We start from the raw sequence: 19,552 nt of genomic DNA, 5'->3' as shown, positions 1-19,552 counted from the left end.
CTCTGGAGGTCATAGGGTATGAGAACCTCCCCATGAAGAGGAGTGTTGCTCTCACTGAGGCCAGCAGTTCCCCAAATGCCCAAGAACTTGTGTTAGTGTGGGAGCATTTTTTCTCCTGTGACAAAATGCAAAAAACAAAGACAATTATATTTGCATTGGTTTGTAACATTTTTATAACATCCTACAGTATAATGCAGTTGAGTTATAACTCTGGAGTAGATCCATGAAAAAAAATGGACCACATTGTTTCTTGAAATTTTTCTGTTCCATTAAATCCAGAGACCTTGGAATCCCCAATTACATATCCAGTCTTCTATCTCACAGGAATAGTCCATCTGAGCTAGCTGGTCCTGCTACATGGCTCATTGGGGATAATTAGTCTTGCCTTGCCACTTACTAGTGTGTGACCTGGAGTTATTTAACATCGCTGATTCTAGTGGCTTAAAACTACAACGATTTATGTCTTACACCATATGCCTATTGCAAGTTCCCATTGCTTCACCACATTGTCCTCCCTCAGGGACACGGGCTGGAGGATCCTGCATCTCTTGGAGTCTTGCTGGTCAGCCTGGTCACATGAGTCATGCCCTGGATTTTAAAGGTTTCCACCTGTAAGTGGTACATGCTACTTCCCCTCATGTTTCATTGATCAAGGCAAGTCGTAGGACCACACCTAACTTCAAGGGGACAGGAAAATATAGTCCTAAAGAGAAGTTCTTAAAAGAAGGAGAGACAGAAATATTGGCAAATGGCAGTAAGGTCAAATGCACCATCATTGACTTAATACTCTATTTCACTTATTTTAGCTCAGCATTTTTACTGGTTGAGATAATTTGACATCCTGATTCTGGAATGAATTGTATTAACTGTTGAATTTTGAGATTCTATGGCATTTCCCTAAAAACCTCCTCTCGCCTGGTAGAGATCTACTGACTAGAATGTTCAGACTATACTTGTTCAATGGTTTCAAGTCTACTTTCTCCCTAAGGTGATCATGAGAATTCTATCACATTCCTTATTGAAATCAAGACACAATATTTTTATATTTTGCCCTCAACTTATTAATGTAGGGTCTCTATCAAGAAAGGAAATGAGATGGATTAGGGTGAAGACTTGATGTTCTGTAAATTTGGAATAATATGAACCCAATGATGCTTGGTTTTTTAGCTCGTATTTAAATGTAGAACCAACAGTATTTCAATGACTTCTGTTAATAAGGCAAGGTAATATATTAGTTGGACTTTGTAGTTTGGTATTTGGGGTCTTGTAGATGGTTGGAAACTGTCAAACAAGTACCAAATCAGCCTTCAAAGCCAAAGAAAAGACCCACTTTTTCAAGAATGATAACAGCAATAATAATATTAAACACTTATATGGTATTTAGTGTGTGGATGTTTTGGGGCCAGAGCACAAAGCATTATGTTCTATTGTCCAAAACCAATCACATGGCTCCACCTATCAGCAAGGGGGCTGGGAGATTTAGTCTTTCTTTTCAGTTTGGAGAAAAATGAAATGGTCTTATATTGTCTCTGCCGTAATAACCTTTTTAAAGACAGAATACTTTTACAAAGCCTAAGCATTATCTAGAAAATTCAGGAATCAGCATCCAGAAAATAAAACCAGTGTTAGTTTTTTTTTTTTTCCATATTTCAAAGTGATACAAAATTCACACACAAAGAGGTTGCTTAGGTAAAAGTGTAGGAAACCAAGGTGTGATTTTTAATTAGCTTACAAACTTCCTTACACTTCATTTGAGTGTGTGTGTTGATGGAAGGGAGTGAGCAGCACCAGTGCATTTTTTTCAGGATTTAAGGTAAGAGAAGTTAGTTTCAGGAAAGAATACATAATCCGGGGGCACAGAAAGTGGAATAAACACCTGAATGGTGAGACTAGTACCAGCAGAGGGTGCTGGCGTGGCATAAAATTAAGATTTTTTTTTTTTTTTTTTTTTTTTTAAAGAAGACTCAGATAAAAGACTGCGGGTGTGAGGGAATATGTAGTAACTCTTTGATCCACTTGGAGGTCTGAATTCCCCCTGCTGCATGCAGCTGCATCTGGGTTTCAACCGTTTCCTGCAATGACCACATGAATTTTAGGCATCTTCCTAAGCACAAAAGCCTGACATTTGCTCCTCCCTGTGCAGGACTGGGAGAGGCTCTTCAGTTTGCCTATGTTCACTGGACACTTTTAGCAGCTTCTGGTTGCTCATCTGGGGCACCTCCCTGCATGGGTTCATGTGGATTCTCTACTTTCTTATTTGCCCAGCTTTTACAAAACTATTTTTGTGAGCCCTAAAAAAAAATAAAATAAAATTGCCCAACTGTCAATCCACGAGAGTCACATTTTCTTTTCTCACGAGGCCACCTTAAAAAGAAGGTAACAAGTACCTGGGAGTCTATACCTAGAGGTTGTGAAAGGTCGGGTGGTGGAGACAAAGCCGGTTGCGTTTATGCAACGGAAATTGACCTCCTTGGCTGTCAAAGCACGAGCCAGCCTAACCGGGACGTTTAGAAAAGTTCCCTTTCCCCAAGTAGGTCACGGTGGATGTTCCTTTTACACAGAGCACCACAGTACATCCTGCCAGGGCCTTTGCGAACCTGTGCTTCTGAACTGCTCTTGCAGAAGACTGACAGCCTTCTGGCTGGGAGTCAAGTGACCCACTGGGTTCCAGTCCAGCCTGTCTGGGCCTCAGTTTCCTCGTCGGCTCAACGACAGGGTTGGACACTGATCCTGAGGTCTCTTCCAGCTCTCACACGCCACAGTCAGCCGTTTCTGACTCCGCCCTCGGGAAAGAGCCCGAGAGAAAGGAGACTTCTCGGTCAGCACCAAGGACAAGGGTCCGGGGCTGGCTGGGCCCACGCCAGGGACTTTCCCAGCAAGCCCCGTGGAGGAACGGGTGTCGGGACTCCGGGGTTCGGTGGCGGCGCGGGGCGGGCTGTGTGTGCCAGTGGAGGGCCGTGGGGGGGGGAGTAGCCGGGGGAATGAGGTAAGGCCGGCCCCGCAGCGGTCCCACCGATTCTGCGCCAAGAGGCCGCGGCCACTGCTGCGAGCCGGAGCCGCCCCGCCCTCCTCCCCTCGCCGGCGTTGACCCCTTCACCCCCCTCTCCTTCCCGAGCACCGCCTAGCTCCCCGCCGGGCCCGCGCCGCCGCCGCTGCCCCTCGGGGTTCTTTTGGACACACCCGCGACTCTTACCGCACCCCTCAGGCCGGTGGGCCCGGGGCGACCTTTGAGCTCCTCCCGTCCCAACTCTCCGCGGGGGAAGGGTCCCCACGCCCCTTTCCTCCGCCGCCCGCGCCCGCCCGGAGCCCCGCCCCCGTTTGCCCCGCCCCTCAGGCCCCGCCCTCCGTTGCCCCGGGAACCGCGGATCCCAGCTGCTGCAGGAGGCGCCCGGCCCCGCGGAGCAGCCCTCGCCGCCACCGCCGCCGCTCCCGCCGCCGCCGCCGCCGCACCCCAGCTCCGGCTCCCGCGCCCACTCGGTCGGCCATGCCGCCCCGCCGCGCCCCGGCGCCCGGTGCGCAACTGCTGCCCACGTCGGCCCTGCTGCTCCTGCTGCTCGGCGCGGGGTTCCGCGGCGGCTGCCTGGCCAGCCCGGTGCCCGCCGCGCCCCTGCCCGCGCCCGGGCCGTGCGCCGCGCAGCCCTGCCGGAACGGGGGCGTGTGCACCCCGCGCCCCGCGCCCGGCCCGCAGTCCCCGGCCCCTGCCGGCGAGCCCGACTACAGCTGCACCTGCCCCGCCGGGGTCTCCGGCGCCAACTGCCAGGTGAGTGGAGCCGGCGGGCGTGGGGCGGGGCGCCGGCCCAGGACCAGCAGCTTCTCTCCGCCCGACGCTGCGCGCTGCCCGGCGCGGGGCTCCAGCACGCTTGATACCAGCTTCTCCTTCGGGGAGGGGATGAATCTGGCCTCCTGGCCCGCGTGGGTGCGAACCCCTGGCCGACCTAGCAAGTGCCTCTTCCCTACCCACCCCAGTTCTCCTGCCGTGCCAGCCCGGGGCTCTCGGGGCGCGCCGCTCCAGGGCCTGGCAGCCACCGTAACCCCGTTACTCCTGGCGCGACCATGGGCCCCCAAGTGGCGCGCCCCTCCTGGCCCGGGCCAAGCCACGCTGCGCTAGAGCGGGGTCTCGGTGCTCGCCGGGGCAGCTCAGGGGAGCCAGCTCCGAGCGTCCCGGGCGAGGTGTTCGGTGTCCAAGCAGCCCCTGCTCCCAGTCCCGCGGGCCCCTGCGTGTGTCGAGGGTGCGCGGTATGGGAGTCGGGTGATGGCGGGCTCCGTGCCAGGTGGTCGGACACTTTCTTTCCTTTCCTCCAGCCTTGAAGGCTCTGATCTGGCAGCTGGAGGCCGGGAGGGCAGCTGCCTTTCCGCGCCCTGCGACCGGCCCTTTCTGGGCTTAGGAGGGGGTGTTGCAACAGTCAGAGATGTTCGAGGGGACATTGTGCGTGGGGCTCGGTGTGTCTCGCTCCGGGCTGGCCGCTCCTCGAGGCGCACGCTTGGGACGGGCATTCAGGGCGTGAGCAGGGCACTGGGAAGCTTCGAGGAAGCGTGGGGCGGCGCGAGGGATGGGAGATGGCCAGCGGCCGCGCGTGGATTTGGGATTTACAAGAGAATTTGGCAGAACATAATAAAAGAGGCTGGATTACAAGTATGCTAAAGCTCAGTGAAACGTATTAACCTAGTAACATCAACATTTTCAAAGAGGCGAGTCGGTAGCGGCGTGTGTGCGGGTAGAAAATCCCCAAGTCTCTGTTCCAGGGCAGGGGCAAATAATGAACTTCTCTGGAATTATTCAGTTAAACCAGGTGAATGTGAAACATATCTGGGATCAGATGCTTTCTTTCATGCATTTGGAGTGGAGGAGTTTGTTTCATAAACATTTTATAAAATGCCCCAAGAGTTACTTAGAGAATGCCCAAATGGACTCTTCTTTCTGTAGGGGAAGAAAGGCCACATATGACATGAGATGAGCTAAGCTTTAATATTTTTTTTTTAATAGAGCTAAAAGGGATTGAGAAGCTTGACCTTGACAGCCAGAATGTTTGCTATTTCCTAGAATTTTGTTTTCTTTAGTAGTAAATTACCAACCTGAATCTGTCTTTTCAATATTGTGCCCTTCTTTGTTAACTGGTTCCAGTAAGCTGTAATTTCCTCCAAAAGGGATGATGATGATGATGATGATGATGATGAGTGTGTGTGATATGACCATCCGGGTGGATTTGGGGCATGATGACTGTTTGGGGAATTTGCTGTTGGAGGCTCTCTAACCATTAGGACAAAATCTTGCTTACTAATTTCCCCCATTGATTGATGATGTATATGACTTTTCCTGAAGAAATGAGTTGCCTGAAGGCTTCTGTCGAACTGCTGTTATATTTACATGTCTGAATTCCATCCTGGAAAGAAATAATTGGTTCAGATTCAGAGTATAGTAGGGATGGACAGGAGAAGGTAGGTTAGTGTGTACTTCAGTTTAAGTAAAGGGAAAGAAAAGCAGGACATTGGGAATTTAAACCAACTCTGAGATTTGTGTGTGTGTGTGTGTGTGACTCAAAAATTATAAGGAATCTTCAAGAAATGGAAATACCTCAGTAGTGTTTCCTAGATGACTAACAGAGAAACATAAATATTTTTTTGTCCTAAGTAGTAGGCTTGATATGTAATGAAATTCATCCAGAAAAGACTCACAAACTAAAACCTAAATATTGCAGAACCAACTGGTTCAAAACAGATTTAGGTTTCTTGTCTAGCTCCCATTCCAGCAGTGTTAGCTGTGGAGTGCTGCCCACCTGAGGAGAAGCAATACCGGGTGTTCTGAGCTCCCCGTTGGAGAGAGAGCTGAAATAAGTCTAATTCTAACAGGAAAGCTTAGCAAATTTGGAACCCGATCTGGCTTGGTTACCCAGAAGAACTGAGATGATTCAGAGCCTTATAACCCCTAAAAAATTGAATCCTGGTAATTTCAGTTTAATCTTGTATGATCTTGCAGTTGTACTCGAGACTCTCGTTTTCTGGGGGGGAGGGGGGAAGAAGGCAATCTCTATAGAGAAGATAAACAGAGGGGGAAAAAAAACCCCTTACACACACTCAGTTACAGATAAGGGGAATGGATGTTGGCCTTTGCAGACGGGTGCTTACTGAAATAGAACCTAATGCTCACTGGATACACTGGAAATGGAATTTTACCTGTATGTGAAGAGAAGCCTTTAAACAGAGTGTCACCCCTCCCCCCATCGCAAAGACAATAATGTTAGCAATGGAAACAATAGAACCGAACTCGGAAGTTTTGTTTCTTTTCTTTCTTCTATTTCTTCTCTTTCCTCTCTTCTCTTGTCTTCTCTTCTCTTTCCTTGTCTTTTTTTTTTGCGAGAAAATTAAGAAACTCATAAGCCACTCGTTAGGATTAAAATGGATTTAGGCTGTTTTCAGCTTTTCTGTGGTCGGCTGACTGACTTCTGGTGGCGCCCGGTGACAGGCACTCACAGGCTCTGGGAACTAACTGGTGTGGAGGCAGGATGTGCGATTTTGAGGTTGAGCTGCCACAGTTAAAACCTGCTCTGACAGGTGATCTAAACTGACCGAGCCTCAGTTTCCTCATCTTTGAGAACGAGATCTACCGCAGAGGGTTTGTAATAAAGGGTCTGATTTGGGTTTTTGATGTGTGACCATTGACAGCTTTTCAGTCTCACCTCTCCCTCTTACCTTCTGCTCCACATCCGGGCAAACTGATCCGAAAGCCTGGGTGTTGGGGAGGGGCGCCAACCCCTAAGCCCCGCCCACGCGCTACTGGCTCCGCCCCCGCCTGCAGCTCCCTGTTCACGCCCCCAGGCCGGTTCCTTTCCCTTCTGTTTTAAGCCACCGGGGATCTATTTGGGAGCTGCCTGATCTCCCCAGAGAGCCCCATTATGTGAGCAAGAAACCTGTTCATCCCCTGCTGGTGTGTGTGTGGCATTTTCAGTCTTGACATTCAAACCAAATTTTGAGTGGCTGACCATCCTGTCTGTGGGATATCCACAACAGGGTTTTTGGGAGGATTAAATTAATTAAGTGTTGTAAATCACTGAGCACCCGTGGTTCCTCCATAAATTCCACCTCTTTTCTTTCTTTTTTCACCTTTGTACACATTTCATATGCTCATTACCTAATTGTATGAGGTAGCTAGAACAAGTGTCATCTTTTGTCAAATGTAGAAATTGAAACTCATTTTGACTGAATGACTAATCTCAGATCTAACATTTTGATTGCCCTGAAAACCATACAACACTTAAAATACATTTTTTTTTTAGTCCTCTATCATACTTAAACAGGAATAAATCACGAGGGTTCAATGGATTCTAAAATGTATATGGAAACCACCCTACAGCGAAATGATGATGGTGGTGGTGGCGGTGGTGTTAATGGTGGTGAGGATGATGATGGTGGTGGTGATGATCAAGCACTTGTCATGCACCAGCACTGTTTTGGGGGCTTTACCAAAATAATTCACCAGTCTTCATAGTGTCTGATGAGCTTCATAGTGTTGCTGCTGGGTGCAGCAACCGTCCTTGTTATATAGATGAAGTGCAGAAAAGTTAAATGACTGGCCCAGGGTCACACGACCAGTCGGTGGTAGAACTGGCATTTGAACCCAGTAGCTGGTTTGATGCAGAGCTGTAGAGTTTAAAGTCCAGCCCTGGCCCTGTCTTTATTCACTGCGTGACCTTAAGCAAGGGCTATAATCTCTTTGAGTGTTATCAGTAAAAAGGAGATGAAATGATTTCTGAGTCTGGTTTTGCTCTAAAACAAGGAGCTTGAACAGCTCTGCTTAGCTGGGGCAAAGGGCCGCAGGAATGACAAAGACACAGCAAATTCTCCTTATGCCATCCCCCAAGCAGGGCTTTCACCTCAGGGTTAGAATTCTGGGTCCTAGCTGAAGTTCTTTTTCCCATGATGACAAGCAAATGGGCACTAAATAAAAGAAATACAAATATTTCTGGTGGGTTTGAAAAAAAACTGCCAACTTCAGAAATATCGAGGCTGCTCTTCTTGCCTTTCGGGTTCATTTGGGAAATTAGGCAGGTATCAGAGGCGGCAGCTGCTGAGCCACTTTTTCTTTTCCTCTCTTCTCTTGGGCCAAAGTATCAATTATTTAAATTATTTTAATTTGTGTTATTTTACTTGTAAAACTTTCTTGTGGTAATGAAATAATCCTTTGCCAGATATTCAAGCCGTCAGATACCTGTTTTTTTCATCTCATGTTCCCTAGGAATCTTATCCTTTGGGATTATAATGACAAAGTGTCAATTTCTGCACTTGGAGCAAGAAGGGGTTGCTTGTGTGGCTACTTTTTATGTAAGTTAATTTTACTCGCTAAGCTGATTCTATAATCCTCTCTTCTGATTAAACATGCTAACTTGAAACAATGGTTCTGCTTCTGATGAATCCATTTTTAAAAAAGATTTTATTTATTTATTTATTTAGAGAGTGGTGGGGAGGGGCAGAGGGAGAGGGGGAGAGAATCTCAAGCAGACTCTGCGCTGAGTGCTGGAGCCCAAAGCAGGGCTCACATCTCACCACCCTGAGATCACGACCTGAGCTGAAATCAAGAGTCGGATGCTTAACCGACTGTGCCGCCCAGGCACCCCTGATTGAATCCATTTTTGATGGAAGGTAGCTAACAAACAACAAAAAAGAATTCTAGTTCTTTGCACAGCATCAGTCCAGTGGACTTTTTGCACACATATGCACACAGAAGCTCACACACACACACACACACAAACTCACGCACACATTTACTCACTCACAAACTCACATGGTGACGTGTGCAAAACGTCCAGTATTACCTGAAGTATCAAGAGACTGCTTCTTTCTCTGGTTCTTCTGTCAACTTTTTGTGACCTTGGGAGAGTGATTAAACATCCTTGAACCTCAGTGTTCATATCTCTAAAATGGACAAATATATTTGCCTTATTTTCTTCATAGAAAAGATGAAATTCACAAATGGGAATACAGTAAAGTTTTATCAGTAAGTAGAAAGAAGCATGGGAGTTTTAAAACATTTTTTAAAAAAGTAAAAGTTGCACAAATACAAGGTATACCAAGAAAAGGACTATAAAATTTCCGTATAGAATATGATTATGCCATTTTATTCCTGTCTGAGATGGTCTTTCTTCAACGAACAGACTCAGCTTTTTCTCTCCACTAGGATGAGTTATGCTACAACAGAAGTATAAAAAAGGAACAATTTGTTGTATTAAAATTTTGATAAATGTGTAGTTCTTTTTTATTCTGAAATAAATGAATAATTTCTCAGAAAATTCCTAGTGACTTCATTTTCCTTTGAAATGAATGAGAAAAGCTTGTTAAAATCCTATAACAATTTTAGTAAAAGAAAGAAACAGTTGCTTTTCTTGGTGTTCTTAAATTGAAGTGATTTTCTTATTTTGTTTATCTAGTGCATTCTTAGGAAACATCACTTTTCTCAGCTTGGCCACCTGACAAAAACGCATTCTGTCGTTAGCTTCTTTGCTTAAGCGTCTCGTGTGACAGGGTACCATCCAAAATGGTTTTGTTTGTGTCCACATTTCACAAACATCAAAGAAGAAAGAAAACCTATCTGCAGCTGAAGGGTATTTGAGTCAGAAAGCAGAATGCCCGAGTTGTATTTTTAGATCTCCTTAGAGATTCAAGTAGGCAGCTGTGGTCCGAGCTGCTTAACCCAGCCGCAGGGACTACAGAATCTTGTCCCCCAAGGAGAAAATCCAATAACACAGCAAAGTTTTGTGGACAGAATTTCTTTAGATTTATCCCTTCCTCCGTTCCTGACACTCCCCTCACCTACAACTGCTGCCCAGCCCTGACGGCTGGGAAGAATCACCTGGGAGCTTTTACAAAGATGAGTGCCTCTGTCCTGCTGTCCCCTTGTCCCCAGATTCTGACTGAACTGGTCTGGGGTGGGGCCTGGGCGCTGGTGATTTCTTTCAATGCTGTCCAGGTAATTCTACTGTATGACCAGGATTGAGAAGCCCCCGCTAGACCCCTGTCGTGGCCCTGCAGCCCCCACCGCCTGCCCAGCACGGAGCTAGCATGTGGCAGAGAAAACAAATCAGTCACACCTGCTCTTGGTCATTCTCACCAGAAGAGTGTCTAGTTTCGAAGGGCCTGACATTCCTGGCCCACAGCCTCCTCAAATGGCAGAGGTTTGCATCTCAAAGTGGACCTGAAGTCTCCACGAAGGAGCCGGATGGGTGGAAAGAGTCCAGTGTGCATTGGAATCCGGCTCTGAGTGCGTTGGATAAGGAACTCGTTGTCCTGTGGTTTGGTTTTCTCATCTGTGAAAATGGGATCCTGAGGCCAGCCTTGCAGGCTATTGTAGCTTGGAAACGTATCTAGCTCAGTGACTAGCCTGGGAGACACCCAATAAAAAGGTAGCTGCTGCGCATACCTATAATAGGAATCTTATTTATTTTATACCTTTCTTTACAAAAGTGGGGGGCCTAGAAAGCCCTTTCTCTTGGACCAAAAAAAAAAAAAAAAAAAATCCTTTCTTACCTGACTTCCAATGAGACCCAAATTCCACCAGTAGAGATTCATTTCTTTGGTTGTGACAGATCAGATGCTAGAAGACTTGGATCCTGGGGCTGACTCCCCACAGCATTCGCTTCTGTTGGATCCTCCTCTGTACCCCACTTACCAAGTGGCAGCCAAGAACAGAGAACAATGTGAACGGAGCATGCGCTCATGGCCTAGGCTTTCATGGAATCATTCATTGTTTTATTTGAACACTAACCCATCTTTCAGTCAACATTCATGATGTGAGTCTTAGATAGTTGTCTTCAAGGGGAGTGGTGTCTCTGAATCGCTCCTCTCTGCTCTCCAGGGTGAGTGAGGGCAGAGCAGAACCCAGGACTGGGACGGGCACCCAGACAGCAGACAGACCCCCAGTGCAGGGGCCCCACATAGTAGGTGCCCCATAAATATCGTTGAATACACAACTGGCTTCAGTGGGGTGTAGCTTTGGGCACCACGAGGGCACTGGGTACCATGGGGGGATCTAGGCACGTGGGGAGGGGTACTGTTTAGGAGAGGGAAGGTACAGGAAGACAGATTTAACCCGTTTAATAGCTTCCCTGGTGCTGGGTCTGTTCTGGGCAGCGCACCATGGTTTTCAGTAAATTCTTTGCAGTAGCATTGGCTTTTAATCCTTCTAATAAAGCTTTATTTTCATAATACCTTGGAGGGCAAAGGACAGCCTGCGTCGTGTCTCTCCCTCCCCTCCATGCCAAGAGCTAAGAACGGTTTTAGCATTTTTAGTGTTATTATTTATTTATTTAGAGAGAGCGTGAGAGGTGGGAGAGGGGCAGAGGGAGAGAGAGAATCCCACAACCCTGAGATCGTGACCGGAGCCAAAATCAAGAGTCAAGCACAACCAACTCAGCCACCCAGGTGTCCAGTTTTAACATTTTTATTTTTTTTAATTTTTTAATTTTTTTAAAAAGATTTTATTTATTTATTTGAGAGAGAGAATGAGAGACAGAGAGCACGAGAGGGAAGAGGGTCAGAGGGAGAGGCAGACTCCCCGCTAAGCAGGGAGCCCGATGCGGGACTCGATCCCCGGACTCCAGGATCATGACCTGAGCCGAAGGCAGTCGCTTAACCAACGGAGCCACCCAGGCGCCCCCCAGTTTTAACATTTTTAAATGGTTTGAGGCAAAAATCAAAAAGAGAATAATATTTTGTGATGTGTGAAATTATAGGAAATTGAAATTTCAGTGCCCATCAATAAGGTTTTATTGACCACAGCCACACCCATGCATTTAAGTATTGTCTGTGACTGCTTCGGAGCTCCAGGGACAAAGCTGAGTCATTGTGACCGATCAGTATGGCCCCCAAGGCTGAAGATACTGATCTGGCCCTTGACAAAGGAAGAAGCTCGCTGAATGTTTCCATAAATGTTGGTGGAAAGAGTTTACCTTTCTGTTTTCCTTTATTTGACTTAGCTAAAGCCTGGTCCCCCTTGCTCCCCCTTTTCTCTTCCTCCTGGTCCCTTCTCCTTGAGGGGTGCCCAGAGCCAGGTTCCAGGGCTGGGAGCCGTGGGAGACACACGGACAGATAAACAGAGCCCTTGTCTTGGAACTGCTTTCATCTCAGAAGTCGTTCTAGACAGAATTTAACTTTTCATTGCCCATCAGGCCTTGGTTGAATGTGTTTGGACACGGTGGTTACAGTCTGTTTCCAGGGAGGCAGTAGGGAAAGGAAATACTAGCTGTCAGGACTTGGAGTGGGAATTTCGAGGTTTAGAATCCCTGCCCAGTGCCAAGCTTATTAGGTTTCTTAACCCTGATTCCTCACTCATAAAGAGGGTGGTTGTAAGGGTTAAGGGGAGTAGCTTGGGAAGTCCCAGCACAGAGTGGGCCCTCTGACCATACAAATTATTTTTATAAAAGTGGACACAATTGTCCAGTTCATGGCTAAGGAAACCTACCTGGGGGTGGAGTGGGTGTCCTACGGCACAGTGGCAGTGGGGGATCTGGGCCCTGGCACTGTGGCTTCGAGTACAGTGTTTTATTATTACCGTACTGTACTTGTCCCACACCGTTCCATGTTTATGACTCTGAACGTGAATGCCCGAGGGGACCGGGAGAGGAAGAAGGGCTAGAGCTTCCAGGTCAGGCAGTTTTAGTTTCTGTAAGGATGCTTTGGGTTTGTACAATGTTAAGGTCTTTCTTTCTTAAAGAGAGAAAAAAGGCAGAAGGCTTTTGAAAAAGAGCAAGGATTGGAGAAATGAAATCAGTGTATTTGAAAGAAAAGGCTCTTGAGAAGAGAAACATGTCTGCTCTCTTTGCTAGCAGTTCCTGAAAGCCAGCACATCCTTCAGAATTTCAAGGTTGGCACTTATCTGCTGCTTGTAGTTAATTTAAAGAAACATTCGTAATGACTCCTGGGTTTCAGAGGCAAATTAAAACTCCTTTATGGAAGGCATTCTGTGGTGGAAGCAATCACAAGAGATGAAAAAGACCTAGTTCTGTTTTTCACAGGAAATCAGAACCAGAGTCTATAGTAAATGGGCTGATACCTGCCAGTGGAAGGACAGCCCAGGGAGGGGGACGGCCAGTCTCCCACATTCAAGGTCAGAATTCTGGAATACGTTATTTAAGGAAAAATCACATGCTTAATTTTTAGGCAACATGGAATGTATTAGAAGAAGCGAAGTGTTAAATATGTCCTCAATATATTACCTTAGAAAGGGAAGACTTTATATAGGAACCATGCAAAGAAAACCAAAACCTCTAACTGCAAACCGACCTCCCCATTGTTCCTTATACAGAGGATTTCCAGACATTTTTTTTCATTGACTTATAACTTACATACAGTGAAATTCACCTTTTTAAGCATTCGGTTCTGACTTTTGCTGTACAGTTGTAACTACCACCATAATCAAGAAAAGGAACGGCTCATCACCCCCCATACATTTCCTCGCCCCACTTTGTAGTAAACTCTATCTCTGGCCTCTGCCCTTGGCCATTGTTGGTTTGATTTCTGTCCTTATACTTTTGCCTTTTCCATAATATCATATCGATAAAATCACACAACCTGTCTGCTGCTTCTACTTAACATGCTTTTGAGATTGATCCGTGTGGTTGTGTGTATCCAGAGTTTGTCTCTTTTCTCTTCCCGACTAGTATTCCATTGTATGGATATACTGCAGGTTTTTCTCTCACCAATGGATGGCATTTGGATTGTTCCCAGTTTTTGGTGATTGTGCATAAAGCTGCCAGAAACGTTCATGTGGAGGTCTTTAAGTGGACATACGATTTTCATTTCCTTGAATAAATACTCAGGAGTGGGATTGCTGGGTCATGTAAGTGCAAGTTCAACTTTATCAGAAGCTGGCAAACTGCTTTCCAGGATGGCGATATCATTGTGCATTCCCATCAGCAGCAAATGAGAGTTTCAGTCGCTTGCATCCTTATCAGTTCGTGGTTTTGTGGGTGATTTAGATTTTAGCTGCTTTAATAGGCGTGCAGTGTTATTACATTGTGGTTTTAATTTGCATTTTCCTAATGACTAAAAAATAATATTTTTTTAAATATACTAGTTGCTATGCATATGTCTTCTTTGATGAAGTGTCTGTTCAAATGAATTGTGAGAGTTCTTTCTATATTTTGGGTGCAAATCCTTGATTTGATATATGACTGGCAAATATTTTCTCCTAATCTGTGGCTTGTCTTTTCATTTACTTTTTTTTTTTTTAAGATTTATTTATTTTAGTGAGAGAGCGAGTGCGAATGAGGGGGAGGGCAGAGGGAGGGAATCCCCCCCCCAGGAGACTTCCTGCTGGGCACTGAGCCTGAGGCCATCTCCCAACCCATGAGATCATGACCCATGACATCATGACCTGAGCTGAAACCAAGAGTCAGATGCTCAACTGACTGAGTCACCAGGGGCCCCTTGTCTTTTAATTTTCTTTTTTTTTTTTAAAGATTTTTATTTATTTATTTATTTATTTGAGAGAGAGAGTGAGAGAGAGAGCACAAGAGGGGGGAGCGGGAGAGGGAGAAGCAGACTCCCTGCCGAGCAGGGAGCCCGATGCAGGACTCTATCCAGGGACTCCGGGATCATGACCTGAGCCGAAGGCAGTCGCTTAACCAACTGAGCCACCCAGGCTCCCGTCTTTTCATTTTCTTAACAGTGTCTTTCAAAGGGCAGTTTTTAAGTATTGCTGAAGTCTCATTTATTATTTTTTTTTCTTTTGGTGGTTTGTGCTTTTTTGTGTCCTAAGAAATCTTTGATCTAAGGTCATGAAAATTTCCTCCTGTTTACTTCCAGAATTGTATCGTTTGAAGTTTACATTTGAGTCTCTGAGAGACTTTGAGGTAATATTTGTATGTGGTGCAATGTATAGGTAATTTTTATTCACTTTTGGCATATGGATATCCGGTTAGTTCCCTGAAACATTTGTTGACAAGACTATCTCCACTGAATTATCTTGGCAGCTTTGTTAAAAGTCATTTGACCATAGTATGTGGGTCTACTTCTAGACTCTATTCTATCCCATTGACTTTATATATCTATCCTTTTGCCAATTCCACATTGTCTTGATTACTGTAGTTTTATAGTAAGTCTTGAAATCAGGTTGTGGGAGTCTTTTAAATTTATAGTAAGTCTTGAAATCAGGTTGTGGGACTCTTTTAAATATTACACATTGTTTTTCTGGTATCAAATTTAACTGGGAGTCTGTATTTTTAATTTGCTAAATCTGGCAACCTCACCTCAAAGGCTTTACTAATCCTTACTCCAGTTCCCAGATATTGTCTGAAGAGTACATCAATGGCACTTTAAATTCTTGCAAAACAATTAAATAAGGCAAATTTTTATTAACTTGCATTTAAAATATTAATTTAGCTCATAGTTTTACATCTTCATGGGCCCTTTTAAGAACAACTGTCAAACTATGTTAGGGCATTAAAAAAATCTGTGAACCTGTAGTGAAAAGAGCCCATTGGTAAACTTTTCTTACCCTCTTTCCAACCCTTCTACTAATCTCATACTTCTGCACTAATCATTGTTTACATTTTGGTGTGTGGTTTTACATTTTCCTCTCTGTACATATAAGCATATATGAATCTAAATACTCATAATATACATGCAGCTATTTTAGATAAAAATAAAAGCATCCCATGCATACTGTTCTGTAACATTTTCTTCATCTCTTTTGAACATCTTACTATGTCTTAAAACAGAAAGCAAAGTCATCCTTTTTGATGGCTGAATCGTACTCCTTTGTGTGGTTGTATGACTGTTTTAGTCTTTACTGATGTACATTGTTTCCATTTTTTCAGTTAAATGTTGCAGTAGCTATACACACAATGACGTATATGTGTATATATATATACATTTATTAAATATTCTAATATTGCTAAATTGCCATCCAAAAAGGTTGGACAGTTTTGTATATTTACTAACAGCATATGAGAATGCCTGTTTACCTACATTTTTGTCATTACTGGTTTTCCTATTTTTCTTTTATTTTTGTGTGTTAACTGATAAAATATGGCATCTCATTGGTTCTCTTTGCATTTTAAAAATTACAAATGAAAATTACAAATGAGAGATAACATTTCTTATGAATTGCCTGTTCTTATTTTTGCCTAATTTTCTTTTGGGTTGTCTTTTTTTCCCCCTACTGATTTGCAATAGCTCTTTGTTATTAAAGGAAATTAGCCTTTTGTCCTTTCTGTTTAAATATTTTTTTCCCTGTTTATTATTTTTCTTTTGGTTCTGCTGACGCTCAGTGTTTTGCTCTTTAGAAGCTTATAATTTTTGGTTCTTATTTAGCCAAATTCATCAATGGGGTGGCTGATTAATTTTAATTAGAGCTCTAATGTTTGATACCAATACTATGCTTTACATAGTATTACATAATGCAATATTTTGAGAGTTACTTGATTTGAGCCAGGAGTTTGCTTTTGAAGAATTCCATTTTGGCCTAGATTTATATTGATAGGACTGATCCTATTGTCTTTTTAGGATCTACAATTAAATATAGCCCCAGTTTATGCTTATTTTAAGAAGGGTTGGCATGGATTTTCTAAATCATATTTAAACACTTGTAATTTATCTTGACTTTTTTTTTGAGTCTGAAACACTGCAACAATTTTATTAAGATCCTTCTTCTCCTTATTTTTAATTTCTTTTTTATTTTTTTAAAAGATTTTATTTATTTATTTGAGAGAGAATGAGATAGAGAGAGAGCATGAGAGGGGGGAGGATCAGAGGGAGACGCAGACTCCCTGCTGAGCAGGGAGCCCGATGCGGGACTTGATCCTGGGACTCCAGGATCATGACCTGAGCTGAAGGCAGTCACTTAACCAACTGAGCCACACAGGTGCCCTCTTTTTTTTTTTTTTTTTAAATAACTACTCAGCACATTTTTCCTTTAATAATTGGCATGGGTTCCTTAGTATTTTGTTAAAATTACCAAGTTAATTTTAATGGCATTATTGGATAATAGAGTATTTCTTAAAAGTTCTTGATGGTGTAATGGTCTGATTTCAAAAAGTGTTGTTCATCTATGCTTGGGCTGAAAAAGGCTCATCTTAATATTCAGCAAAATGCAAATTTCCCTTCTGCTTTAATCTCCATATCATGTTTTTCACATTTCCCCCCAGAGAACAACTTCATTTCTCCTGACCAGGGATGTTCATGGTCCTTTACCTTCATTTTCACTCTTTAAAATTGGCCATTGGTGTTTTTGGTTGTGCAAAAGGGAATTATTTTGTTTCTATAGAAAGCCTCATAATGAGAAAATAATAAGAGATACAGAGAAATGAGAACTAATATTAGCATTTCTGTGAGGCCTAAAATAAACTCTCAGCTGGAGAGAAGTACATTTAATGTTGTTATTTTTGTCTTTTACAAAGGGAGGGTAGGACAGGGGGTGAGGTGGGGCTTGGGGGCTATACTGACTGAAACGGAAGCACTCTTTTTTTGTTGTTTCCTAAGGAAAACAATTGTTATTATTATGTTTGACCTTAATAGTGTTAAAAATGGTGCTAAAAATGATGCTGACCCTTTTTAAACATCACAATTGGATTTTATGTGAGGTTTCCCTTGCTTCCCTTACCTGCAAGTGTCCTTAAATATGTTTTGTATGCTTAGAAGTGTTTTTTTCAAGCAGAGCCTGTGGGAATTTAGGGAAAGTTGGGAGCCCACTTTCCTACTAGTGTGTTTGTGATTCCCTTAAAAACAGCCTCCTCAGTAAAGATGGGTCTTCTTTCCCAAAATGGAGAGTCTTTATTCTTGTTAGAGCTCACCAACAGACCCCTTCCTTCATGGGTCCTCCAAATGAAGGGTGCTTGTCTCTTGACATAAACTCCAAATCAGAAACCTGGAAAGCTCATCTTACTGGAGGGTTCTAGCATTCTGTTCTTAGGGCTCTGACCACAGTGCATTGGGAAGGAACTTAATGCATAGAGAGGAACAACAATGGATGTTGTGTGTATTACAGTAGAGAGACAGAAAGTCTTGAAATATGCCATAGTTTCTCATAATCCCAGATGGCCTGAATTATATACCATCCCAGGTATATCCATGGGATCTGTGTTATCTTGAAAAATTTTTTATTGAGGTAAATTCACATAATATAAAAGTAACCATTTTAAGGTACACAATTCAGTGGCATTTAGTACATCCACAATGTTGTGCAATCAACATCTCTGTCTAATTTGAAAATATTTTTATCATCCCAAAAGGAAATGCTATACTTATTAAATGGTTGTTCCCCATTCTTCCCTCCCCCCAGTGGCTGGCAACCACCAATCTGCATTCCGTCTCTATGAATTTACCTATTCTTGATATTTCTTTTTTCCTTTTTTTTTTTTTTTTAAAGATTTTATTCATTTATTAGAAAGAGAGAGAGCAGAGCATGGGCGGAGCGGGGTGGGGAGGGGCAGAGGGAGAAGCAGACTCCCCGCTGAGCAGGGAGCCTAACGTGGGGCTCAATCCCAGGACTCTGAGATCATGACCTGAGCTGAAGGCAGATGCTTAATTGACTGAGCCACCCAGGCACCCCATACAAATGACATTTATTTACCCATTCATCAGTTGATAGATATTTGGGTTAGACTTTTGGCTAGTGTGACTGATGCTGCTATGAAGATGCCTATGTGAGTAATTGTTTGAGTACCTGTTTTCAAATCTTTGGGGTATATTATAAGGGATAGAATTGCTGGGTCATATGGCAATTCTCTCTTTAACTTTTTGAGGAACTTCCAAATGGATTTCCATTTGTGTTATCTTCTTAGACTACCTGAGCCCCAGGTTCCTCCCTGAGATGGTTACTTGCAGCCTCTACTCACAGGCCAGACTCATGTCTTCTTGTTACTGTCCCTGCCTGGGCACACAGCAGCCAGGATATTCATTCCTGGCCTGGTTTGTGGCCCTAATTCCCTGTGAGCCTCTGCTTGCCCAACTCCGTGGTGATTCCGTGGAAGAGCCCAGCCTCCTGTGGCTCCCTCTCAGGAGGGCCTGTCAGTGGAGAGCTCTGTTCTCTGGCTCAGCCTGAGCACTGCCCCTCCATTCCAGTGATTCACGCCTCATTCTCGTTCCTGTTGTCTGCTGAGCTCCTTTGGGAGAAATAGCTTGCCAGGTCACTTGAGCCACAATGAGTAAGTGGCCCTAGATGTCATTGGTCCAATTGCCTCATTTCACTGAGAAGGAAACTGAGGCCAGAAAGTTGGAAAATATTGTGTAGGGCCATTCAGGTCATTCATGGCTGGTTGGAACTTGAGAAAGAGCTTTAACATCTGGTTGGGTGACCTTCAGATACCCTCTCCTAGGCCCTGGCACCCATCGGGCACATTCAGGATGTCACAAGGAGAAACAGAGCCTCACCAATAGTCATTGTGGGTTATAATACCATCTGAGCTAACGTGTTTGTTAAGGAACTAGTTCATGTGGGTTTATATAGAGCCACTTACATTGCTAGTTTGAATGAATTCAGTGTAAATGAGTTCAAGTGGGCTGTGGGGAGGGATCCGCTACATTCAATGATGAGCCAAGGCAGGGCAGCTGGCCTGGCGATCCC

General features: G+C 44.3%; 1 protein-coding gene across 1 annotated transcript in view; it reads left to right on the top strand.

The window, feature by feature from the left end:
* The first annotated feature begins 2,890 nt into the window (after positions 1-2,890).
* The window catches only part of DNER (delta/notch like EGF repeat containing), a 299,636-nt gene continuing 282,974 nt past the window's right edge, over positions 2,891-19,552 (top strand). Inside the window, exon 1 of the mRNA XM_064587206.1 lies at positions 2,891-3,760. Coding sequence (XP_064443276.1) covers positions 3,485-3,760 — 276 coding nt within the window. The 5' untranslated portion in view covers positions 2,891-3,484. The remainder of the gene's footprint in view (positions 3,761-19,552) is intronic.

This window comes from Mirounga angustirostris, unplaced genomic scaffold (assembly GCF_029215605.1).
Source record: "Mirounga angustirostris isolate CCGP_5_RB_7025 unplaced genomic scaffold, mMirAng1.0.hap1 SCAF_3, whole genome shotgun sequence".
NCBI classification, from domain to species: domain Eukaryota; kingdom Metazoa; phylum Chordata; class Mammalia; order Carnivora; family Phocidae; genus Mirounga; species Mirounga angustirostris.
The sequence above is the reverse complement of the archived record's forward strand: the minus strand, read 5'-3'. Positions and strand labels throughout refer to the sequence as shown.